A 27,472-nucleotide genomic window follows, 5' to 3' on the forward strand; every position below is an offset into this window, starting at 1 on the left:
GCTGCAATTCAGGGAAGGTACCTCTCATAACAGTACAACAGCAGTGCCTATATGAGAATCAAATCTGCAAACCTGTAACCCTTCGGGTTACATACCCAGCACCCATCAACTACGCTCCATTGTTATTGTCACAGATAAAGACAGATACTGAACGAACCCTTTCTAACAGAAGCATGATACAGCATATGATCTCCAACAGCTTCACATGAGATTGAGAGAGGAATAACCTGTCCATTTCTGTTAACATACAATCTGCTCATGTAACCCACAATCTGCTACTGTAAAGCACCATACACACCTGTAAAGCACCATACACACCTGTAATGGACCATACGCTCCTGTAATGCACTGTACACACCTGTAATGGACCATACGCTCCTGTAATGGACCATACGCTCCTGTAATGGACCATACGTTCCTGTAATGCACTGTACACTCCTGTAATGGACCATACGCTCCTGTAATGGACCATATGCTCCTGTAATGGACCATACGCTCCTGTAATGGACCATACACTCCTGTAACGGACCATACACTTCGGTAATGGACCATACGCTCCTGTAATGCACTGTACACTCCTGTAATGGACCATACACTTCGGTAATGGACCACACACTTCGGTAATGCACCGTATGCTCCCGTAATGCACCATACACTCCTGTAATGTACTGTGTAGTTCTGCAATGCACCTGTAAGACACCGTGCACTCTTGCAAAGCACTGTACACGCCTATAATGCACTGTACGCACCTGTAATGCACTGTACACTCGTGTAATGCACCGTATGCTCCTGTAATGCACTGTACACAATGCATTGCTCTCTCCTTCTATACACTATGGGTTCCTGCTCTGCCCCCTCCTGTAACACACTGTCCATTCACAGAATGCACTGACGGATCCTGCCACACTGCATGCGTTCCTGTAACGCACAGACTGCCCCTATAACACCCCGCCTGCCTCCGGAAAGCTCTTCTAACACACCCTTTCTGGAACATACTTTTTGTTGCCCCACCATATTGTCTCTCTCAGTTTCTGCAACCGAAATGCTCAGAAGGAGAAGCCAGCAGCCTGACTAATGAGGCTCATTAATTCTTTCTGTGCACAATCACAGACCCCAACCCAGAGCCACACGCGAGCCAGAAATGAACCAAAGTAACACCACAGAAGAAGAGGGCGAACTGGCGCCAGTGACAGCATCATCAAGCCGCCTGCATTAAAGACCCAGGGAGAGAAAGCGCCCAGGCCGAGGGAAGCAGGCTCGCGCAACACCTACAGGAGCTCCGCTTGCTGCTGTCCGTGGATCCCGGAGAAGACATTCCTGCGTGGACGAAGAGCTGGCAGAGGAGGGAGGCGGCGGGGCTCGGCGCGGAGTCGTGCGGGGCGGCTGAGACTACCCTTCACCCCTCGCTCATCCTCTTCCTCAGCTGGAGAAGGAGAGGTGAGGAGAAGTCTCTCTCTCTCTCTCTCTCACAGACAGAGCGGTGATGTTCTCCTCCACTCTCTCTGGCACTCTGAGGCTGAAGCTTCTCCGTGGCGCTGCCTGTAGACTGTGCGCGCTGTGGAGATGCTGCCGTAGTAGAGAGGCGTGTGCCTGGAACGTACCACTCGCCGCCCTCGAGCGGGGGGAGAGAGGGGAGGGAGCGCACTACAGACAGGCTGTGATACAGATGGGGGGGGGATTCACAGGGCTGAGCTATAATTCCTGTCCACTCAGTATTTAGCTGGACAGCTGTGACCAGAGTGAGACCGAAAATACGGAGAGTTCATTAATCAAATAAAGAAGGTTCACGTCACTGACCCCCCAGACGCAAATTCACACAAATAAGCACAAAAGCACACACGCTCAAGCACTTCCATACACATGCAAACAAATTCATGAGCGCATATAGAAATATACGGACCCACACAAAGCATGGAAGCATGCACGCAGGCATGCATGCATCCATACACACACGCATACATACATACATGCACACATGCACATGTGCAAAAACATGCACACAGACACATGCACACATGCACTCGCACACGTGCAAACACACGTACGCACACATCATCACAAACATGCACACTCACACACGCACACGTAAAAACACACACACACAGACACACACAGTACTCTTAAAGACCCTTGTTTGTCTGTATGCTTGTGTTCCACGTACTGCGGATACAGACATATGTTCTCGGACACAGGACAGCACATTGAGATGCTGTGATTTTGACATGGACTAAGTAATAGCACACTAATCTCAGCAGTGTCTTACAGGACCCATCCAGTCTGGCTCACACACTTCCACTCTTAACGCCCGTGCCTACAGCATTATAACTTCCATAACCATCACACCCACACACTTCCACTGACAGCAGTACTGAGTCTTCAGAATTGACACACAAAAAAAATTACAAGAACTGTAGTTTTAAATAATCCATAAAATAAAAAACGAATAACAATCTGATTTATTTGTATTTCCAACTGTGGCACAGCCAAATAAACACACCACACAGGCTATTACGTGTCATCTTCAGGACCGGCGACATTTAAACAGCTTCCCACAAGGAGCACATTTACAAGACGCATAAATTCTGCCTGTAAATATCAGAACCCCGTAATCCATGTGGGCAAACTATAAATGCACAGAGGCATTTCTGACGAGAGCAACACAAAGAAGCACCACAGGCTGGCTATGGACATTCTTCAGCCACGGACGCCATCCGAAGGGACGGACACCCAAGACCCGCACTGGGATTCTGGCAAGGCCCGCAGCGCAGGAGAATCTGGAGAAAGCTCTGCACAGCTGGCAGCTGAATGTGAGTGTCTTTCACTCTTCCGAGCGTGCACAGTGGCTCCTGCACACATCTGCGGGGTTGCCTGAGTGCCTAAACAAACAGAAGTTCTTCTGAAAGCTCGATGGGTGTGCCGATTACATCCCACGAGGAGCCTCTAAGAGGCAGGCAGGCTGTTTCTTCAGCGCAGCTCACAGCGTTAAACACAATGTCAGCGCTAACTGAAGCGCGATGAGAGCCTCAGAACCTAGCGCTGCTGCCAGAGTGTCGCAGCTGCCACATCTGAATGTTTCATACAAAACAAGCGGGGGGAAAAGCACCCAGGCTGACTCCTGCATAACTGCAAGATAAAATCTTCAACAAAACAGAGCTGAATAGTCTTGATTAAGGACTTTATCTTCCAGGTGCATTGTGGGAATGGGTGGGATGAGCTCCCTCTTGCAGCGCATGCAGCCCAGGGAAGCACATGCCAGCCGAGCGTTCGGTTCTGACTGAATCACCTTTTCAAACCGCTTCCCAGAGAACTTTTATCCTCATTATGAGTCAGCCTTAATAGAGTTCATCACTGAAAGCGTGCAAGTACTACCTGAAATACTGCTGGCTTTTTAAATGTATTTTTATATTAAACTTTAATGCCTTTACAAGTTAACTGGTTTGAACAAATTGCAGTGATGAAATCAGAGCCAAGTGCTATTATAATGGATTTTATGATTTTACATATTTATACAAATTACAGAAAAATGTTGTCTTGTTGAGAGCAGCATCTTATTTTCTTAGTCCACAGATATGGCCTACTGTACAGTATTTGAATGATATGGGAGCAATGAATTACATCATTTGCACATCAGATATTCTTTATTCAGTGTACCTAACTAATGCTCTATATGAATCACACAAAGGAAAAGGACACAGGACAGTAGCAAGAATGGTAATTACCATCTGAAAAAAAGTGTTATTTTCCTCAGAAACAACTATGTCATGGAGTGTTCTGCTCCAGGGAAAAACCTTCAACTCCTGCCTGTTCATTTTCTTCACACTAAAAATGTAAAAATATAATCTATGCAAAGAACAAAAAGCAAAATTCAACAAACATTTCACTTAAACTGGAGCCAAAGGTTTTTACACCATATCCAAATGAAGCCTATAGCGCTTACAACACTGAACCATACCGGCTACCAACACATCTGCAGCCATCGACTGGACCACAATATTTATAGCCTTAGAATGCAACCTTGCATAGCAACATGCTCAGTGTTCTCCACCCTGAGGGAAGTCATTCTCAGATTGGCTTTTTACACACCACATACATACTGTATTACATTACTTAGAAGATGCCCGTATGCAGGGCAATTTACACAGAAAGTAATCATCATTATTATTATAACTTGCCAGATGATGCAAACAGAAGATGTTAAGGGACTGCGTCAGAAGAATCCTGAAGGTTATTCTGCACCCAGGGGAGCTCACCCCCACTGTATGATCAACACACAAAGAAGAATCAATCAATCCGCCCTGCCATACAAGCCCTTAAAGGTTAATTGAGCTCTAACAGGATGGTTAGAAATTTGTCCAAACCACCCGTCCCCATTGTTTAGATGTTAATGAGGCCGACGGGAGAAAATCTATGTGGTCTGTCAGAGGCAAGATTCACACCGGCCTGCCTCTCCACTCCGGGCCCCACACTTCAATTACACAGGGCCAGCTCTGCAGCAGACTCAATTAGGCCGCGCATACAGAGCGTTTGTTATGCTCAATGGGACTCCTCCGCCAGTACTTCAGCAGCGCAGCTCGGCGGCTCTAATAGGTGCCGCGCAATTTGCCGAGCAGCATTTACAACAGGCAGTAAACGCCGAATAACCTCAGGAATACCGGCAAACGCATGTTTCAGTGATCAAGGCAGCTGCCATCATAATGCATTCAGGCTTCTGGAAATATGAGAGCCCAGTGGAATTCTCTAGAATATTCTCTCAAGAAAAAAAATTCTCTCATTATGGGGCTTAATGTGTGACATTACAGGAAAATGAAACATATTTCTGTCTTCATATTGGGTCATATCTGCTATAATAGCTCACAAGCCAAGATGCAGGTTGGGTTGAAACACATTTTTTACAGCAAATATGTCAGGGCAATTTGGCTGTGTGAAAAAGCATTTCTGAGAGCTACTACGCACTGTATTATTGATGTAAAAGGTGACCTCATGCCTTGTCCAGTGTGACTGCTTGCAATGCCCCTGGGGGGTGGGGGGTCAAAAGGCGCATGCAGGGTCCGTTCTCTATAGATATTTAACTGTGCGAGTGGGAAGGCTCCCTTACTCCATTACTCTACTCCAGGCTGAGGAAACGCATCAGAACTCCTCTCCCATTGCAACTCTGAGGAGAAAAGGGTTATTTCTCAAGGCCGGTCCATTAACCCAGGCACAGGTGCGGCTGGAGTAGCATCAGCCCATGAGTGTGAGCCTATGACCTTCACCCACACATGAAATCCAATTAATTTTACCTTCACAGGACCCTTACATACACTCTGTGTGCAGGCTAGGATGAAGGGCTGAGAAAGGGTGTGTGGGGGGCAGGTGTACTCTAAGTGAATGTGTGTATAAGGTTGGGAGATGGTGAACAGTTAAGCAAGCTCTGTACATGTCCACAAATTGGCTATTATTTAAAGTCACAGTCCAGTTTGGGGAGGGGGGTAATATTACTTCCTTCTTGTATTAAAAACATCTCAATCTTACAAGAACCTCATGGGCAGCTTTAAAGGAGATCACTTCTACTGAAGCAGAACGCTGGTGATCACCCATCCACGTTGAGGTCTCTACATGAAAGTACTACAAATCACATTTAGTTACTAAGTATTTTCAGTGAAAGACTAGATACATTTTCCAACAGCCACGGCAGCAGAACAGCAGATGCACAGAGTGACACTGGTAGGAAGCTGCGCTAGGTCACATAGTGCTTTTATCATTAGTAACTACAGTAAATAGGAGTTTTCTATTAAAACACCTTTCTGTTTTGCTTGAATGAGAGAGTCTTCTTCATTAATGAAATGTGTGCCATTCGAAAACTATTCACTTATTGCAGATATCCTTAATTAGAAATAAAATACTTTGTGCACACAAAATATTAAACTTTGAACAACCATGATTGGAATGCTTGAACTCTAAGAAATGTACTTATGAAATATCATTGATTGCCTTTTTGCTCGATTACTGCTCTTGTAACAGAATAGTGTAAATAAATGTCTACATTGCCCCCTGCTTTACCTACAACCCAATAAAACAAGAACTTAGATCTCAAGGGGTTTTATTTGTAAAGCAGGTTTAAAATTGTAATTTGGTATTGGTGTAGAAATAGAATAAGACAACTGTCTGAATACAGCAGCATCCACAGAAAACCTAGGCTTGATATACCAAACAGCATTCATAGAAAACCTGGGTATGACGTACCAAACAGCATTCATACAAAACCAGGGTATGATGTGTCATACAGTATTCATAGAAAACCTGGGTATGATGTATCATACAGCATCCATACAAAACCTGGGTATGATGTATCATACAGCATTCATACAAAACCTGGGTATGATGTATCATACAGCATTCATACAAAACCTGGGTATGATGTATCATACAGCATTCATACAAAACCTGGGTATGATGTATCATACAGCATTCATACAAAACCTGGGTATGATGTATCATACAGCATTCATACAAAACCTGGGTATTATGTATCATACAGCATTCATACAAAACCTGGGTATGATGTATCATACAGCATTCATAGAATATCTGCATTTATTTAGAATCACAGAAATCATCAATCATATCAACCACAGAAAATCTGTGCAATACTAACTGCATATGGCTTTAAAGGTGGAGCTGCTTCACACAGCCATCTACAGCCATGACAAACAGGAACACAGACACATTAAAGCCTTTCCCTCTCCTTTGCCTCCTGGAAGTCAGCAAGGGTCTCTGATTACTGTGACAGACAGCGGGAAGAGGCTCATACAAGTCTGCTTCACAGAATGAGACCTGCGCATTTGTCAAATGTCAGCAGGCACCAATTAGCTCCAGCACAAAAGAAGGGTTCGAGCAGGCCTCTTACCTTTGAGGGACTCCAGCTCTTTCCTGCGGAGAAAGAGAGTGGGACGTTAGGATTTACATATCAGAGAGAAATTATTCATGGTTCTGAGGCGAATGCTATAATGCTCATTCACTCGGCCATCACCATCTCCAGCTGCACCTAGGGACCCGGGGACCACAGTCAGCATATGGTTCAGGGACCTCACAGTAATGAAGGCCGGGATGAACTGATCCTCAGGGAGCACCTAAGCAATGTTGATTTACTTGTCGGGACGGCAGCAGCCAATACATTGAATCACAGCTTTTAACAATGGAGGGGACAGAGTGAGCTTATTTGCAGGTCTATTTGTATTAGCTGTTATTATTTGTACTTCTTTCTAATCTTCAAGCATACAGCATTAACTGTTTCCCCCAGTATTTAAACCTTACACATACTTGTTTGCGTTAGACACGCTAAGAGACGCCATGACCACGTACCAATCCACAATATTTCCCAACACCCATTGAAATCTCTCTGTGTTACACAACGGTCTTATTGTCTGGCATTCCGGTCACAATGTGGCTGATTAGTAGGAAAGCACCTCAGCAGTCAGCCCCATCTTCCTTTCACTGGCAACCAGCAAACAAACCCAGCAGAAAAAGAGCAATGACATCACTGCTGGTTACTCACATCAGGCACAAAGCTAAACGGAACTTCAGAAGAGAAATTTGTGCAACTGCTATACAATATAAAGTTCGAACTAGTAATGTGGAGTTTGAATTCTCCGATATTACCATATTAAATGCATTCAAATATATTGACGCAATATACCAACAATAAAACACAGGCACTGTATGAAACTGAATTCTTACTCCAAACGTACTGGCAGGAAAATGACCTCAAGGTTATTAAGAGCTCATTCATGAATATTTCAATTCCCCCTTACAAGTGCCTTTGTTTCTCAATGACATGATTTAGTCATCTAACAATACGGCTTATGCTGTTCACCGTAATTATCAATTGAACTCAAAATGTTTCCTTGATTCAGACAACATTATTTCTCTCTATGCAATGTAGCGTTGATTGAACATGATCACACATTGGCTCCTGAATGAATGACATCATTGTCAATCCCTTGCGCATCTCACAGGATAGCTATCCTTCTCAGGACTTAAAAAGCATTGGGGGGGGGGGGGGCGGTTGTGAACATCAAACAGATTCAGCCATACAATACAGATTATGATCCCGAAAACACTAATATAGACTACAGAGCACAAATTGCATAGCCGCGCACATCAAAGAAACCAGAAGATGTTTCACAATGGAAGGTCATCTTATTTTGTTTCCAGTGTTTACGTCAACAAATTCCATAGTAGTATTACCATACTATTATTAGTCTGCATCTAGTGTGAAGTTTCTAGTGTGAGAGTCAAACTAATTATGGATAACTCCAGCATAGTTAGAGCGAGCTTAAAAATGAAAACGAATAAATCACCACTAATGGAAGCACCAGGCCCTAAGGACAGTGCAGAGATATTCATGGATATGTCAGGCAGAACCAGTTCTGACCCGCAAGTGGGTCACAAAGGACCCATAAGGGGAAGCCCACTTATCCGACCTGTCAACAGCGACTGGGATGATCAGTATGTTCAAGCCTAAACTGCTCGCATGCAGCTCCGACAAGGCATTTTGCACTTTAACGGGCGTCTTTTTTAACGTCACCAACAAGCATTCATAAGAGAAAAAAACATTGCAATTTGTTCCAATTTTCTGTCAACAACCATTTGCATAATGATCCAAGCAATCAGCTATTGATGTCATGGTGAAATACAGAAATATTTGGCTTTATGACTGATCAATATTTACACCATTATATACTTATGAAATAATGGGCTGATCACATTGTCAAGTATTTCAATGAACACAAAATGAATCTTACCAGTGTAAACTTTAGAGCCAACAGCAGAGGAAGCAGAAGAGCAATGTGGCCAGAGAGCGGACTGAGCAGGTGCTCTCTCAGAGGGCGAACACAATAATCTGGCATTCTGCAGGAGAACAGAACGACGGCCCGTTGCCAGGTAACGATACACCGTGGCTTGCATTTCCTTATTTATCCATGAAAGGCCAGGAGCCTCTGGACTGTACACAGGTCCCATGCATTAAAATCGCACAAGCCCCTCGGGTCCAGAGACCTGCCCCAAGCAGTTCTGGAGAATGATGAATTCAGAAATATTTTATATCCCCATGGTGGTGTGACCTTGCAAATATCAGAAAAATCTTTAAAAATCAGTAGTGTTTGAGTGTATAAAGCAAAGCTGATTGGAAAAAAGCAAAGGCAGAGCCAGTCTGCTTAGGCTATCTCTCCAGACTTTAACATCATTTAAGACAATGCAATCACTGTAGGTGTCTGTATTTACAACAGAGCTAATCAAATTCACATTATGTAAACAACAGGCATTTCCTCTTCATTTTTCTCCTTAGGGCTTCTGCAAAATAACAGTATTACCTTACACTTATCCTTATATAACTTGCCATAACAACCATCAAATCCTAGTTATTATAGAACGTATTCACCAATGCGTGCAATATTTCGATATAAAAGCACAGATCGTACACAGAATGTAGCCTGGAGAGAGGAACATTTAAGGGACTTATGCCATTTTCTTTAACTCAGGCACATATCAACAAAGTTGAGTTTCCACCAAAACCTGAGGGAGATGGACTGCCACCTCAGACGACTGGAATGGAATGCTCGCACTGCTCTGGAGACTTCTCTCCCTCACTGGCACCTTACGGCAGGGCATTCTGGGAGAAATAAATAAACTAATCATACTTCTCAGCAAACATGGATGTGTTGCCTCACCAGCTGCGATAAGTGAGTGGGGCTGTTGGACTGTGTCTTTTAAACAGCTGGCATGCTTTGATTTTGGGACTCGCATCAAAGCTGTTTTCACAGGCGATACCGCAAATCAGATAAAAGTTCCAACGCAAGACATGCACACCTTTTTTAAACAAGCAATGTCTTGATAGTAACATCCACAGATGTCTGTTTAACAGTCACTCTTTATAGCCCTAAAAATAATGGAATGGGGGGAGGGCTGTTAAAGTGCAAGAGAAACTAGAATGAGCACCACTTGTAAGCTCTATATACTCTGCAGTCAAGGAGCCATTATCATTATTTTTGACAATAGTCACTACTAAATAAATTCTGTAATTTGTAGCTATTTAAATTTTTTATGTGTGGTGTAAACAAAGAGGAATCCTGATGGGCATTTACAGGAATACAAAAAAATATTAAAATATGAATGATAATATGCAAGTATAGTATCCAGTGAGATATGCTAATAATGCAATATCCCCAGCAAAAACACATTTGCGTAGTTCTCATTGTCTAATCAATGAATGACAGGATGATATAATGTCGTGGGAACCAGGTTAGCAAACCAACAGTTGCAGGTCTGATTCCATAGTTGTACACATTTATGAATATATATAGCTGTAATGGATCGTCTTTAAAAATTTCGCAGGACCCCCTGGATAACAGCCTCTGCTGAAAGGCAGTAAAGTAATGAGACCCTGGTGCCAGTACAGTGACGGCACCCTGCACCTCTTAGTTATCACTAAGGCTGTACTCAAAATATCAACATGGCAATGTACTGCAACTTACCTCTTCACGATCCATATACTGACACAATGATTGCCATATCGTTAAGTTTACAGATTTTCAAAATGAATTTCCATGAAAGGAGCACATCTGTATTCCTGACGAGGTGCTGTTTAAAATACAGATGTTTTGGCATAAATTAAATCTAAAGCATTCCTAACTGCTTGTCATCACCCCCCAGAAAGAACAGCGGTCAAGTCAACCAGTAAATGAGAAGGCATCCAATACCGGCAGCTTCTACAGTGAGCACGGAAATATTAAAAATGTTTTCACACACAATCTTTTTAAAAATGCATTGACACACAAGTGAAGAGTACAATGTTCAACTTCACCGAATGATTTATTTCTATTTCTATTTGATTTCACTCTGATATATGGTAGAATGGATACACAAAATGAAATCTGTCTAAATTCAATTCAGAATTAATGAAATGAATGAATGAATGAACACATGCTTTGATGTCAGAATAAATAACAAAGTAACTGATAAATGTATAAATGATTCACTGTGAAGTAAGAATATGAATATGAATGTTTAAATTGGCCTACATTGGTAAAATGCAGTGATTTCTGCACCAGGTGACGCAGGTGGTAAGAGGCTCTGTTCATCCGTACATGAGCGAGAAGCAGAGAGGAAGCCAGGCTCCATGGGTCATCCTGTTTAACATCCTTATATGCCACAGGTCTCCATGGTAGTCACCAACAGCTCAGCACATCCAATTAGGTATGCAAAGCAATGGAAACAAACAGTCTCTTCTGGAAATATGCTAAATTTGCTGGCCACCCAGGGTTGAAATCAGATAAAAAACTGAAATAAGTTGATGTTACCAGTATGCACAAACCTTGAAATCAGTGTAATGATTTCTAGAAAAAGGTTTGTCATTCAAAGGTTAACCCTGTGTAAATATTTGACCTTAGACTGACTAAGCAAGCACACACCAAGTCAAAATGTCTTTTTTTTTCATTTATGAAACCAGTTTTAAAAGCGTTTGGTGCGTTCAAGCACTTTCAATGTTCATTTATAGGCGGCCTCAAACACCCCCATCGGGCCTCTGTGTGAGAACCCTCAGGGCCCTCCTGCACTCCCACAATCAAGAGGCAGACATAAATCAAGAAGGCCCTTCAGTTACAATCAAGCTGCAAGGCCTGCACGTAAACAACGAGATTTCTTTTTCAATAAAACATATCGCAGCCATCTTAAAAATTGTGTTAGCGACATCTGTTTGTTTCCGTATCAAATTCATTATCCAGCTCCCAGGATAATTGTGTTCCTTCAACCGTCATATCAACTGCCATCTTTAATACGAGAACTCAAGTGAGTGCAACTGATTGCAGGCAGGCTAAAATGTAAATTCCACATAATGCTGGTTCAATGAACACCACACACTCAGAACAGGGCTCAGATCTCCGCATTATCAACTATCACATGACAATTTCGATGGCGGTGTCCGCTCATGGAAGTCAGATGGTTTTAAGCTCATATGATAAATCAGGTGGTTTTAAGCTCAAGGATAAATTTTAAAAAGCTGCAAGTGTAGCCGCATGATTTCCACCAATCGGCCCGCAGCTCCACTGGAGAGGAGAGAGGACCGCCACGCGACCCGCAGAAACCTTCGGCCAGACGCGCTTCTCCTGACCCCTCGAGCCCCGTGCCGCGTCTCCACGGCACCCTCCGCAGCGTGGCGCCTCGGCCCCGGCGAACCCTCAACGGCTCCAGCGGGGCGCGGTCGCGCTCCTAAGCCCAATTTGCAATCGTTTCCGGGGATAAACACCGCAGGCCCAGAGGCTGGCGCGGGAGAGAATTAATAAACTCCTGGAGAAGTGGGTCACGAGGGTCAAACGAGGCTTATTAGATCAGAGAGAAGCCGGGTACTACTGCAGAAACACACTTTTAACACCGAGCTGCGCGGGCCTGAGGCTGTTACGCTAATAAGGGCGACTGGAACGCACGCGCCGATCTGAAGTGCGCAGACGTGCTCCCCCAGCCTTCTGGCCCTCCGCTGACGCTGAATACTGGACAGATTATCTCTCTATATCCCGCTGCCATGTCCTTTGCGAAGCACAAACGTAAACATTTTTATTGTACTTATGTTCATTAATATATGACTCTTTTCAATAATTAATCTCAAAGAATGAATAGAAGTTTTGTTCTAGGTCCTAAAGTACACTCTCATATACACCCAGCTAGATATTTCTTTTGCAAAAATATGTCTCTAAAAGCCAAATCCAGAGCAGTATTCACTGAGGTGTGCAGTCCAGCCTGATTAACTGTGCAGTCCAGTTAGAATTAAGGCCAGCACACAATGAGGAACAGTGTTTTGGCACACCAGCCCTGTGATCCAGGGTTTGCAGGTTTGAATCCCAGCTAGGGCGCTGCTGCTCAGTCAATCACATTTTATTTGATGCACTAATGCACTCATAACAAAGCAATCATCAAAGAGCGCTTTATAAGGGGCATATTGATTAAAATAGACGACTACATCACACATGAAGTGAAGGGCAGAGAAGTGATGCAACATGGGAGAAACCCTGTCAAGTGGAAGCACTGAGAATCAGTGAGATATGCTAACACAAGGTTGGGCTATGGAAAGAGAGATCATGAAAGACCACCCAACAGTACACAGCCTCATACAACACATCGATGCATCACATGATCTGTCTGCCCTAAACAACTCAAAACCACCAAAATCCTTGTATATTCACAAATGGAATGTTTCTCCCAATGGTAAACTAGGTTATAAAGCAAATCACGTCACCTTTTTTCAAGCTGGAACAAACGCTCACAATTGACAGCTACACGGCATTATTAGCTAACTAGTAGCAGCAGTTAGCATTGAGCTATACCAGCGAGCAGTACTGTGAGAATGCTGAGCAATGGCACACAGGATGATGGACTGGTGGCCTTGGGCCGGTCTCTGGTCATCTCAGGCTGTCGTCTAACAAACAAACGCGTGTAACTGAAAACCTTTGGACGTCGAAAAGTAAACAAAAGTGAACCCCGAGGAAAGCGTCAAGTCGGACCGGCTGACCTCGAGCCAGGTGAACGGCCCTTAAGAGACTGATCAATAAACGCTTTGCGGGTTTGTCTCCGACTTAATTTCCTCCCTCCGCTCAGTGGAATGTCCTGACGAGCTCCAACAGCTCGGTGAGGGCTGGGGATTTCAGACCGCTGGCCCTGACGCCTTCAAACGAAAACATCTCAGTCCAGCCCCGCACTCTGTGTCATCCAGAAAAAAGGAAGCTCTCTTCAGTCTGGCCTCTACGTGCTCTACTGGCCACTGTAGCGCTGGACTGGAACCATTCAAGCAGAGCCAGATCTTCAAAGGGCCTGCCTTTTCTCATTGAAGGCGAAGCTTCTGTTTTAAAAATAGAGATTTGATGTGCAGAGGCCCTCGCGCGGCATGCTAATGCGTAACCCCCAGCTGCCCCGCAGCGGATCACAGGGCTGGGGCGGGGCCTCGGGAGCGCGGATGACTGAGCGGACGCGGGCGGAAAGGTCTGGACGCGGCGGAGCGGCGTTGGCACGAGCGCCTGACCCACTTCTCTTCGAGCGCCCCTCGGACGCTCCGGGGCTGCTCCTGCAAGGCCTCGGCTTTCAGATGGGGCTCGGGTCACGTGACTACCGACGGAGCCGAGATGCCATTTTCTACGCGCGGGGTGCGCACGCGCTGCTGCGGCTCAAACAGACGCGTCACGTTTTGACAGGTGCTGCTCATTTTTTATCCGAGCTGCGTCACTCCTAATACGCTAAATGTGTTTGTAAAGTTTCCAACACTTGATATGGCCACCCTATGGCCATATGAGGCATCGCCTGACTGGTCTGAAGAAGCCGTGCACGCAGAGTCACTTCTCTTTGTTTAAAAGCCATCACGGCACACGCTACTCCTGCCTTCAGGGCACCATCTCCTCATTTCATTCCCCGGCTATTTTTAGCTATGAGATTTCCAGAAGGGAGAGATCACTCAGTCTCGAGAGGAAGAGAGAGGCAGAGACAGACAGAGAGAGAAAGAGAAAAAAAGATGAAAAGACTGAGAAGATAAAATAAAATAAAATTAGCCAATAGAATAAACCAATCAATGCAATCCGGTGGTCCACTGAAGGTGTGGGTTCACCATATAATTGGACTCTTCAGTGAGACCAGGAGCCCTTTGGTTTAAAAAAACAACACTGCACTGAGCAGAAAAGCTAACGGCCCATAGGGAACACCCAAAGAGATTCTGAGATGCAGCAAACACGAGGCGCAGGAGGTGCTAAAACTACTCGCCTGGTCTTCCGTGAGTGCCCCCGCAAATATGGAGCAAAAAACTAATAACCTCCATTTCAAAGAGGACAGATAAGTTTGACTCCAACAGCTGTGTGTGTGCGTGTGTGTGTGTGTGTGTGTGCGTGTGCGCAGACATCTGCAGAAGGTTTTATGTTGGTATTACAAGACTTCTTCAATTTTGAAACAACCACAAAGGCTTGAGAAAAAATCAAACTGGACTGCTGCCCACTGCCCCACTGACCATATACAGTATACCTCAAATATGAACAAGCCACAGCAAAAATTATTTTGCTGCTGCTTTATATTGACATACCATGAGAAATACATGGAAGTAAGAGCCATATAACTAGCCCAAAATAACACAGGTACACTCATAGGTCCTACAGAGCACAGATAAACTGCTCATTCTCCTCAGAAAGAACCTGAGCTGCTCAGTACTGGCAGCGCTGTTTTTGTGACTAAGTCACACATATATGACCTTGACCTTGTTCACAATTTCATTTTGTGTACTTTTTTATCTATATTTCACCGGCGATACTTATTTTAACACTGTAAACTATTAGAAACGGGTTATTGTTTTCCTGTGACAGGGCCTTGTTTAACTCGTATGGCCTTGGGAAAAACAAAAGGATATTTCTCATCTGAAATAAGAGAGAGTGAAATTGGAAAGGAGAGAGGAGAAAGAGGAAGTGAGTGAGAGGGAGAGAGGCAGACAGTCAGCTCTCTGGGGAATCGTATTGTCTTCCTGCAATTAATTAGTAAAATGGAAATCCCTTTACAGTGGGTTAGTCACAGAGTGAAGGGACGGAGACTGTAGCCAGGCAGTGAAGGGGATTAGAGGGATTAACCTCAGGGCCACATGGCTGCTCTGTCAATTCTGCCTCCTAATTGCAAGCGTTTGCCCACATCCAACAACTGCTTCCTCATTCCCTCCATAAACTCCTCCCCACTGCCCACCTCCTCCCTACGGCCCCGCCCACTTCGGACTAAGCTTCGGCTCCGTCCGTCGTCCTGAGCACCCTAACTCTTTCTCTGGCTTCGGAGGCGATCTGAACGCGAAACCTTTGCGCCGCGCCCGCCTTCGTCTCCACGTGCCGCTTCCGTTCCGCTCACGTGTAATCCGCGCCATTAGCAGCGTAGCATAACAAATAAAAGTGAGCGGGGCTGCTTCCCGCGGCGGGCAGCCCATGAACCAGCTGCACCCATGTACTGCGGCCACACACAGCGATTAAAACACAATAAAACTAACGGCCCAAATGATCACTGCAATCTGGAATTTGGAAATGCGAGGGATTATTCTACTTTTTATTGCATCGTCGACACATTTTATTCCTTTGTGCGACCATCAGATTCTGCCACCGCTAAAAAGTCACTGATGGGTTAGGCAGTTTGCGGGCTCTGCCATATTTGTGTACTTCATTATTTTCCATTTGCCTTCTATTTTGGTTCCTAATGCTCTTTCAGTCAGCCACAAAAGTACTAGTGAAGACCAACATGCCGTTGCAGCAGGGGGCGCTACTTTACCTCTTCTTCTTCTTATAGTTCTCCAGCTGCAGCATCTGGCAGTGTTTCATGCGCTGCTGCTCACACTGGCTGCACAGGTCCTCCAGGAGCAGCAAACGGCTCTCCATCTCCTCAAAGTCCCCCTCCAGGTGCGCTGTGGGACAAGGGTCAGAGGTCAAGGGTCACACGGCAGAAGGTACAGCACAACAAACAGGCACAAACACATGCACAGGACACAAAACTGGGACAGATCTGCCGAGTCTCAGTTTGGCATTTGTTTGTGGTCATATTGTGAATATGAAAGGAGATTTGAGACTGCGGGGACACTTATATCCAACTCTAAATAATCACTCCATTTTACAGACATTTGATCAGTCAATTTCCGTCCTTATCAAAAGAAATATCAGTATTTTAAAAAAATTGCTGTGCACTTCTTCTGAAAACAGATTGGTTTCAATAATTCAGTGTAACAATAATTCAGTCTCTTCACAAACTGCACTTGAAAAATGACTTTTTACATCAATAACAATAACAACTGAGATGTCTCAAATAATAATAATAACAGCAGCCAGGTCAGTATGTTCTCCTCTCTCCCAGTCAGCCAGTCTCAGTGCTTTGGAGCTCAGAAAGTGGAACTACAGCCTAATTAAAGCACTGAAGTCTCTGATGTTTCTCCAGTGTGCCCCACTCGCACGCAGGGAGAATGCAGGGCTAGATCTCACTTGGCTGAGTGTCAGGAGGATCTGGTCAGCAGCCACGCTCAGAATATCCTGATTAAAAGCCCACGATCACAGGCTGTGCCGCTGCTTGAGAGCACTTTCTTGATGAACACTTTGTATATCTTTAGATTTACCTTCCCATGACAACACAGGCACGCAGGGTGGCACACCACATCCACAAGAGTTAAACATGACACTGAGAAAGCAGCATGGTGTGCTGCCCCCTAGTGACAATCTACCATAGTTGCACTAAGTTGCAAACTGAACCACCGTGTAACAAGGCAATCGTGTCTGACCAAAAGACAGTGGGAAGAACCACTCCCAGGCTGAAACCACTACACATATTTTAAAATGCCACAAATAACAATTCAAATCATATCTGACCCAGAATCTATGACTTCATTCTCCAGCTAATTGAGTATTTATGAAGCAAACTAGAGAACAGGTGCAAGAAAGAACTGATACAATGTGTGGCCCATTAAAACTAAAAGGCCTGGTTTAACAAATCAGTGAGCAATACACATACACCACCTATATTACAACTATCAGACACCAGAGACACAGCAGTGATGGAAAACACAGTTGTAGTGCATTTCTGAGAATCAGATCCTTCGCAGACAGCCACTCACAAGCCTTTTAGAGAAACATCTGCCTACAGACAGGCACAGCTATCCAAAATAGGGAAGTGTTACTAAAAGAGATGTAGCAGGTTCCATTTTATAGCACTGACAGTACATAGTTTGCTTTGCCAAAATGATTCCATTTTAGCAGACTGCAACTTCTATATATAATAGAATGTATAATATAATAGGCCCTCAGATTTAGATTGATGTATGCAGCTGCAATACATATTCTGTCCATCAAATTGCCTGTAATTATGTTTAAAAAAAACAAGTACAGACACGAAGGCCATTTAATATTTTCTGAAATTTATCAAGATATTGGAAAAGCGTGAACTCAGCCGCCCTCTAGTGGAGGAAATAAACACTGCAACAAACCACAACATTTCTACTGACTAAAGGCAGACAGATATTTCTGTCCACAAAACACCAAAAACATGTATGTATGTATGACAAAGTAATCTGTGTGACAGATCTTTTTTTAAAACAGCTTGATATTCAGACTAAGGGACTTCCCAAATTACTAAGGGCTACTTTAAGAAGCAGACAGAATCTCCATGTACATTTCCACTGGAGCTCAAAGCCTGACCAGTTGAACGGTGCTGCACAAAAGGCGCTGCACATCCACAGCACAGAACTACAGATTCAGAGTCCCGTCAGCTCACAACATCAAACCAGAAGCCCCAGCTGTCAGCCTCCTGATTCCGTCCCTCCACCACATCATCGTCACACTCCTGAACACATGGAGCAGCCATGCAAGAGAGCAGCTCCGTCCAAATATCGAAATTCACGCATATTTCACCTACACATAGGAATAAAGGCTCCATTCAATGTTAAAATACACACACACTTCTGCTACAAACAGGAACATAAACCTGTAATAGAGAAAAGCACTATTCAAATGTTGATATTCAAACATTTAGGCACACAAAACTGCATTCTTGATCAATGTACTAAAATGAATTGATTCAATAGAACAGACTGTTGTATAAATGAACAAAGAAACAAAAGCTATAAAGTGCACTGTTTTCACAGTTCATTACTGGTACATAAAAATAATATATAACATTTGTTGAGAATTTATAGCATACGATCGTATCAAACATAAATTTCACAGGCTTTAAAATCTTAAAAATATTTCACTGGCTTTTCCATTCAGGTTTAGCCCCTTAAAAAGGAGACTAAGCACAGAGGCGTGGTCTGACTGAGGTCTGCGAGCACACGCTGGCACAGGGCTCATACATCTGCAGGGAGTCTGTAAGGACAGGACAGCTCCGCTTTCCACACAGAGGTCACTCTTAAATAACTGTGTGAGGAAGCTGCCTGGAGTTACACGTGTTTTACAGAATGAATCTCACTGACCCAGAAAAGGCCCCCTGCATTTATACATGTAAACTAAATCTGACATGCCCTCCAATTACCCTGTTTTTAAATGAACTAAAACCACACCAGCCATGAGCATCTCTGGTAAGATATTCATTCACTGGTTTTACTCATTCGCTCAGCAGACTCCAGTAGCCATGGCAGCTTACGCAGCTCAGAATATATCTATTTACCAGGCTTAGGTCAATGGTTAAATATCCATTTACACAGCTGGACTCACACTGAAGCAAATTAAGCTGAAGGCGTCACTCAGCGGTACAACAGCACTACCACTGATTAAAATCCACAGCTTTCTGGTGTCGAGCCCAGTAACCCAACATCCATACTACGCTGCAGCTGGACTGCGATGGCACCACAGTGAAGTGTTATTATAGAGCCTCATCACTGGCTCTGTCACACTCAGCTGCACAGCCTGATGACCACATGATGCACTGCGGGAGATGCTCAGACAGAGAGTCCCCAACAGAAACATCAGAGAGAACCGCTCATGGAGGAATATCTGTAGAGCGTCTGATTTGAACATAAACCTTTCCCAAAAAGGGGGTCTTTTTGAATCTGGACTACATCAGCACTACCTGACTAATCAAGCAGACGGGCGGAGGCTTAAATATCCACTATATATTTCTAACACTGGAATGAATGGACAAAGGCATACTGTTCATGCATTAGATTTGTGCTGTGTTACCGGTGTATGTTTTAAACTGTAACAAAGAAGCTCTTCCCAGCTGTGCATTGGTCAGTGAAGTAAAGAGAAGAGGTAAAATAGCGGGACATGCTGATGCTTTCTGATGGCTTCTTGGAGTGTGGCTAATCCTGTGAAAATGCCCCACTGGTCGTGCCAGACTGCGTTAGTGCGAGGCAGCTGTAAGGGCCCCTCCCATCGATCTGGGCCAGACAGCACCGCCAGCAAGAGCAAGCCGGCCCGCTTTGAGGGGGTCTCTCAAGGTGAAAAGAGAGTCCCCTGTCGGAACACAGCCGACAAAGCTGGAGCAGAGCAGCAACCGAAATATGAAGAGTACTTGCATAACAAAAACAAGATGACACATTCTGGTCCAGCCCCAGGGCCTCCTGTATAAAGCACTCACCTTCACACCTCACTTATTTTCTCTGGCAAGCACTATAACATGCAGACATGCTGGTTGAGCAATCTGAGACACCGCCCATGTAATGGGGAGAATACTGGACCTGAGACTCCCCCATACACGAGGCTGAGACTCCCCCATACATGAGGCTGAGACTCACCCATACACGAGGCTGAGCCTATCCCATACATGAGGCTGAGACTCCCCCATACACGAGGCTGAGACTCTCCCATACACAAGGCTGAGCCTCTCCCATACACAAGGCTGAGACTCCCCCATACACGAGACTGACGCTCCCCCATACACGAGGCTGAGACTCACCCATACACCAGGCTGAGACTCCCCCATACACCAGGCTGAGACTCCCCCATACACAAGACTGAGACTCCCCCATACACGAGGCTGAGACTCCCCCATACACGAGGCTGAGACTCCCCCATACACGAGGCTGAGACTCCCCCATACACGAGGCTGAGACTCCCCCATACATGAGGCTGAGACTCCCCCATACACAAGACTGTGACTCCCTCATACACGAGGCTGAGACTCCCCCATACATGAGGCTGAGACTCCCCCATACACAAGACTGTGACTCCCTCATACACGAGGCTGAGACTCCCCCATACATGAGGCTGAGACTCCCCCATACACAAGACTGTGCCTCCCTCATACACAAGGCTGAGACTCCCCCATACACGAGGCTGAGACTCCCCCATACACGAGGCTGAGACTCACCCATACACGAGGCTGAGACTCCCCCATACACGAGGCTGAGACTCCCCCATACACGAGGCTGAGACTCACCCATACACGAGGCTGAGACTCCCCCATACACGAGGCTGAGACTCACCCATACACGAGGCTGAGACTCACCCATACACGAGGCTGAGACTCTCCCATACACGAGGCTGAGACTCCCCCATACACGAGGCTGAGACTCACCCATACACGAGGCTGAGACTCCCCCATACATGAGGCTGAGACCCTCCCATACACGAGGCTGAGACTCCCCCATACACGAGGCTGAGACCCTCCCATACACGAGGCTGAGACTCCCCCATACATGAGGCTGAGACTCACCCATACACGAGGCTGAGACTCCCCCATAGCTACACGAGGCTGAGACTCCCCCATACACTAGGCTGAGACTCACCCATACATACTGTAAGGCTGAGACTCACCAATGCGCGACGTCATGGACTTCAAATCGGTGAGGAAGGCAGGGATCTGCTGCAGCTGCTCCTGTAGCTCCACCAGTGCAGCCCGTCTCCTCTCCCAATGGGCAGAGAGCATGACCACCTCCCCGTCAGCTGCCTGGCCAAGGGAGGAAAGGGCAGGGTTACCAGCACTACCCGTTACCCAGGCCCGAAACATGGCCTGGCAGTATCAAAATCTTGTGATACAAAAGTCATTGGGAAAAGGATGTCACTTAAAACTTGTATTGGGAAAAAGAGGGTTTTCACCCAGGTTTTATGAATCTTATAGAGCAAATAAGTTTGGGTCAAGATGTCTTTAAGTGGCTGCTGACATTTAAGAAATCATTCATAGTTCTCACTTCAGATACTTTTTATATGGCATAGATGTACTGCACAAATATGCAGGGTAAGGTGCATTCTAAACACTACACTATTGGATAACAGATAAATTATCTTCCTCTCTAGATCGTGTGGCTCAAAGTCCAGTCTCTCCCGCCACCACAGATCTCAAGGTACCAACAGCTTTCAGCTGGGTTCGCAATACGCCAAGGTTATGGTAATACTGTACATATGGGGTGTTTCAGCAAACACTTGGCCTAAATCTGACGCGACCAATAGACAGACGTTTCAGATGCATAATTCTTTATTTCACTTACATTTTCAATGTCTTAAACCTGGTCAATACACGTTAGCCCCTCGTACTTAAACCATGCTGCCATTGTGTGTGCATGTGGTCTGTTACAAGAAGCATGAAAGGCACAGATTATGAAGAATACCCACCTCTGCTACTTTAGCACATTCTTTAGTTTTTTTGTGGAGAGTCACCCAAGTGTCTTCATACCTGTGAAATGAAGCAAAGGCACCCTCAACTCAGGAGCATATTAAGTAATGCAGGAGCTGCACTTAGTTACACAACAGTAAAAAAGATGAGACACAGGGCAGATGACTCCAGTTAAGAACACTGGTTATCCAACCATTTACTGTCATTAACTTACATAAGACAGAGAGAGAGGGCGACAGAAACAGATATATAATATAACCAGTGAGGAATAGAACGTGTACAATTATTCTGTAAACAAAAGAAATGTCTCTTGAAGGCTTTGTTTTATCAAACAAGACCTATATGATATCATGAGCTCCACAAAGTTTGGGACATAGACTATTTTTTCTTGATTTGACTCTGCCCTCCATAATTTGAGAATTGTAATCAAACAATTCATATGTGGTTAAAGCAGATTCTCAGCGTTGATTAAAGGGTATTTTAATACATTATGGTTTCACCATATGGAAATAACATAACTAATATAACATAACATAACTTTTTATACATAATTGTGGAGTAGAGCGAAATCAAGAAAAAATGCCTTTGTCCCAAACATTAGGTGCTCACTGTATATGGCCTATGATATTTTTCATTACGTCTGTCAAATATAATCATGATTACATTACATTACATTACATTACAGGCATTTGGCAGACGCTCTTATCCAGAGCGACGTACAACAAAGTGTATAACCATAACCAGGAACAAGTATGACGAAACCCCTAGAGAGAAGTACCGGTCCAAGTACAGGGAACATGAAATCGACAAACAAACAAAAAACCTTAAAGAGTGACGTTAAAATAAAGACGATACCTGCAAATGGGTGGCTGCTTATTGCTCAGGCTGCATGCTGTTAACACAGCCCTAACTTGAAAACCATGTGTTAAGCTTTGTACTGCTAACAGATCGCTTTTGTCTGATCGCCACTGGAGTGGCAGTATTGTCTGATAATGAGTCTATTCACTTCTTTCTTTTTTAGATATTTTCCTTCCTCAGCTAAAGCCCCTAAGCACCACATCCTAAGCATTAGGGATCATCTGCAAAGTGCAACCAGCCTCCCACATGTTTAGTACTAAATACAGCAATGTTCCAACCAATTAATTATGTCTGACTCCACAATGACAAAAACAAAATGAACTACTGACAGGGACAGAACCCAGGAGATTGTAGCACCTTGATAAGCAATCCCCTGAAAGAATATTTGCTACTCTATTGCCACTTTTTCTTTATTTATTGATAACCAACCACTATAGGTAATCCCCATGACAGAATTGCTTAACCTTGACACGTCACACAAAACAACAAAATATTTGGAAAATACTATACCCCAGAAATATAGTGAAATTTTATGAAATTACGAAGCATACCATAAAATCCCATTATTTCTTAGATACGCAAGGTTTTTGTCATTAAACTGATTACAAATTTTTTTACAACCCAATTTTAACAAAATGGTCAAGGGAGAAGCCATTATTATTTTTTAAACAATAAAAGTGCGGTTTGATCTTTGGTGTGCTGTACCATTTAAGTCCATGTTTGTTCCAAATAAGCCCACTGCCTTACTTTTCTTAGAAAGTTTTTTCAACTCAAAGTCATTATGTGATTCATTGTGGGGTTAAAAATATAGGATATCTTCAATCAATCCATCAATATGCATTTATATAGCACCATTTACAAATAAATTGTCACACAGCATCTTCCATGAATGAGAATAAAAACAAGAAAACCCATTAGAGTTACAGTATATGAGAAAGACAGCAAAACAATGCCTTTTTTCCTAAAAAGGTGATCCAGCTTAACAAAGTGCACCACTTTAGGAAGTCAAAAAAAGATATTAGACATTGTATGTTTCCTCTGATTTCATCCAAAGACATCTAATTACAGTTCAGTCTGTAAATATCCCATTTTAGGGTAGGACTGTCCAAATACTTAGACAGCATTGTCTATGGGTACACGCTAGTTCAATTTCAGGCAATTTCCATTTCTAATTTATTCAAATATTAAGGATTACATGATTACCAAGGTTTCATCTGCAACATTCACAAACGTGTAGTACTTCACCAAAACCTGAATTAAGAAACACTTGTAAGCAAATGCAGTTCTTTGTGAAACTGGATAGAGTGACACAGTGGAAACTCACTCTGGACCAGTAAGGCCTAGTACTCTCAATTTCACATGTTTTCAATTTCACAGGTTCTTGTGGATTCTAACAGCTAGACACCATGTGGCAGATAACACTGGCCAACACAAATGCTGATGTCAGAATATCTCTGAATTTCGCTAAGCAAGGGAGGTAGTGACACCCGTCTGCTCACTGTCTCAGTGAAGACTGTACAAGCTGGATCAGCCCTTCTGCAGCTCCTGGTGTGTGCACACACAAACAACCAAAGAGATAAGCAATAAAGTATACAGTATCTATCTAACAAATTTCCCAGCACCATCACCAAATAAGTGTATTTTTTTTCCCAGAGTAAGCAACAATATAAAATGCCATACCCAAACAACAATGACTGTGGAAATTCCTAATAGTGCACTCAACGCCAGAAAAGTCTAACATTTACAGAGTGAGGTATCATGACAAAGAAATCCAAAGATTAGGCTTTGTCCAAAGAGTATGCCATTTGCACCGAAACAAGGTTATCTGCTCAGCATATAAATAATGCAAGTTATTTAATAAACAACAATATTGTAATTGTTTTTTGGCAAGTCTGAGAAAAATGATAGTCATGTTTGTTCTTTTTTGTTTTAGGTGAAAAGTGCAGTAATAATACATTGGCCAAGTCATCATGAACTATTCATGAATTACGGAGTCTGTTCCAGTATGTTTAGATATGCGCCAAATTATGAATGGAACCTATAATTCATATTTTAATGAAACACTGATGTCATGTTTTGTTTCTGAAACGCGGTTATAAACGTTTTACATTGAAGATGCACTGTTTCTGTTATAAACATACCGGCTGAGTAGTTCTACTCCAGCTGAAAAATGTGGAAGATTGTCTTCTCTCCTGTGGCAAAGCACAGAAGACAGAGTTTATGAACAGGAGTTAACATGAAAAGGATGAAACAAAACAGCACTGTAAAAACAATTTCTTTGGATCGTGTTTCTTCCTGTATAGCCAAATCTGTTTGGATAGTAAACTCCCCAGTGCATACTGTACCTCTGATTCTTCTTTATTTTGGCCTCCTTCGATTTGTCACTCAGCGTCTTTATCCTGAAATTTTCCAAATAATTGGATATGAGTAGGTACTAAAGCATTGGATAGCAAGCTTTTAAATTTAGCGATCCCATTAAATATTTGTCAGTCAGGAATAGAACCAATAAATGTAGTACTGTATAAACTCAGTTGTTATTTACAAGCATTTCATCGTCTATGCAATTCCTAGAGAGCAAACATTCCGAAACCTTACAATTTTAAATGCCACCATTATTATTCAGTTTGAAAAACATTTAAGTTTTTATTCGGGGTTAAGATTATTTGTTAGTTAATTAGTGGATGTATCAGTCAGTCAGTCAGTCAGTATATTAGAAATGTTTAATACGAAATGAATGCGGCCTTTACTCGTATCACTAGCACAGTGAAACAAAGATGAATGATAGCTAGCTAGCTAATTAACCTAGACCTATGAAATTCACATGACAACTCTACATGACTAAAAATGCAATATGATAATGAGAAGGATTATGAGGAACGGTCGTTGCGACTTGACAGTATGTAATATAACTAAGTCACATTAGTTGGCGTATATTTTCTGGTCTATAGAAATAGAGATTTAATTTTTGCTTCACAACAGGTTATCTAGAAGGATAACATCAGAGTTTGCTAATCCTCTTTATCAGCTAGCCAATATAATATATATTTTTGCATATCAAACGACGTTGCTGATTTGGCCAGTAGCTAGTGCTATGTAACGTCAGCTGGATAAATGCAGCTCACTAAAATATACGTAATAATCTGTATCGATACTTTCACCTTACTGATGTGCAACTTAAAATAGATGGGTATCGTAATTTGATTAACTTTGAGTTCATGACCATGGTCCTCATTTTCAACTCTGCAAGCTAGCGAACCAGCTTACTAAACTAACGTTAGTATCGTTAGTTACAAACATATCTGGAAGATAGTTTGCTAGTTTTGAAGTTACCTTCAGTGAAACATAGCTAGCAAAACATACGCATCGGCTTGTGCTAACTTGTGCAAACTAAGCACGATAGCTGATGCAAACTACTGTAATATGCGACACATGACGATGGCGAAAAGCAATCCAGGATTTAGGCTACGAAGCGGACAACACATTTATATACTAACCCAGTAGTAAAATCTTGATGCGCCGTCTGCAACCTTTCTCTGAAATTCTCGAACATCTTCAGTTCCGTTTTTCTTTCTTATTTGCAAACTGGCCGCCTAGTTTCTATCTATGGAATTAAAGTTTCCTTTGTGCCCGTTACAGCTACTGCCACTTTGCTTTAATTTCACTTAAGATAAAAGACTGACTTTTTAGATGGTCCCGCTTGACTCCTAGTGATAAATATCCATTTCTGACAAGTGAAAGCCCATCTTTTTCACGAGATCCTGTCGTCGTTTCACATATGACCTTTTCCCGTTAACTTCCTGCTTCTGTCACGTGAGCATTAGGCACCGCCTTCCATACTGAAGCATTTCTGGCTGGTCCTAAATGCAATTGTTGTTGGACGGTGTTTGCCTGTTTTGTAGCGTTCGTGTTCTCAGGGGTTACATAAGCGGATTGGGCGAGAAAAATGTTCCTTGAGGAGATTCATGGAAATAGCAAATATATGTGGTCACTGACATACACCGTAATGCATTTTTATTGAATTTCTTGTTTTAATTATGAGACAGTGACGGTCTTAACTATCTTTAAAGCGTACGTGTTCCCAATGCAGAATCACATTGACCCAGCTTTATATTTATTTTTTTATATAAACACAAATGTTTACTGAATATCCATAAGGAGTAGCTGGGTGTTCAGCTAACTCTCTTGATTGACATATTCAGATCTCCCTGAATGTCTGGTACAGGGATTGGAGTACTTTAATGAGCTGGGACTGCATAGAAATGTAAGGCTATAGGCCTACAACAGCAGGCATCTCAATGCTAAAATTTTGTGTGAAGAAAAAAACTGCTTCCATAGAAGTGTTTCTTCTTGGATTAACATGATTATTTAAAAAAAGAGTTGTAGTGACCTGGTGATCACATAAAATGTGATTAACATAAATTAGAGTAGCATTATCTTTTAGTTACTAGCTGACTAGGTCAAATGTTAAACTGCTATTGGTGCATCCCTGAGGGCTATAGGAGGCTGAGGAAGCACCATCTTCATCTGTCAACATACATGCATTACTTTCTGTGTGTTG

General features: G+C 43.3%; 1 protein-coding gene across 3 annotated transcripts in view; it reads right to left on the minus strand.

The window, feature by feature from the left end:
* The window catches only part of dtnbp1a (dystrobrevin binding protein 1a), a 53,841-nt gene extending 27,113 nt beyond the window's left edge, over positions 1–26,728 (minus strand). Inside the window, exons 1-7 of one of the 3 annotated variants that reach the window (XM_064346724.1) lie at positions 26,409–26,728; positions 25,260–25,313; positions 25,056–25,106; positions 22,056–22,116; positions 21,261–21,393; positions 16,297–16,429; positions 6,887–6,909 (exon numbers count right to left, since the gene is read on the minus strand). In XM_064346724.1, coding sequence (XP_064202794.1) covers positions 6,887–6,909; positions 16,297–16,429; positions 21,261–21,393; positions 22,056–22,116; positions 25,056–25,106; positions 25,260–25,313; positions 26,409–26,464 — 511 coding nt within the window. In that variant the 5' untranslated portion in view covers positions 26,465–26,728. The remainder of the gene's footprint in view (positions 1–6,886; positions 6,910–16,296; positions 16,430–21,260; positions 21,394–22,055; positions 22,117–25,055; positions 25,107–25,259; positions 25,314–26,408) is intronic. The other 2 variants (XM_064346718.1, XM_064346728.1) reach the window with 2 other exon arrangements.
* Positions 26,729–27,472: the final 744 nt, after the last annotated feature.

The sequence above is a fragment of the Anguilla rostrata genome, chromosome 1, assembly GCF_018555375.3.
Source record: "Anguilla rostrata isolate EN2019 chromosome 1, ASM1855537v3, whole genome shotgun sequence".
Classification (NCBI taxonomy): Eukaryota; Metazoa; Chordata; class Actinopteri; order Anguilliformes; family Anguillidae; genus Anguilla; species Anguilla rostrata.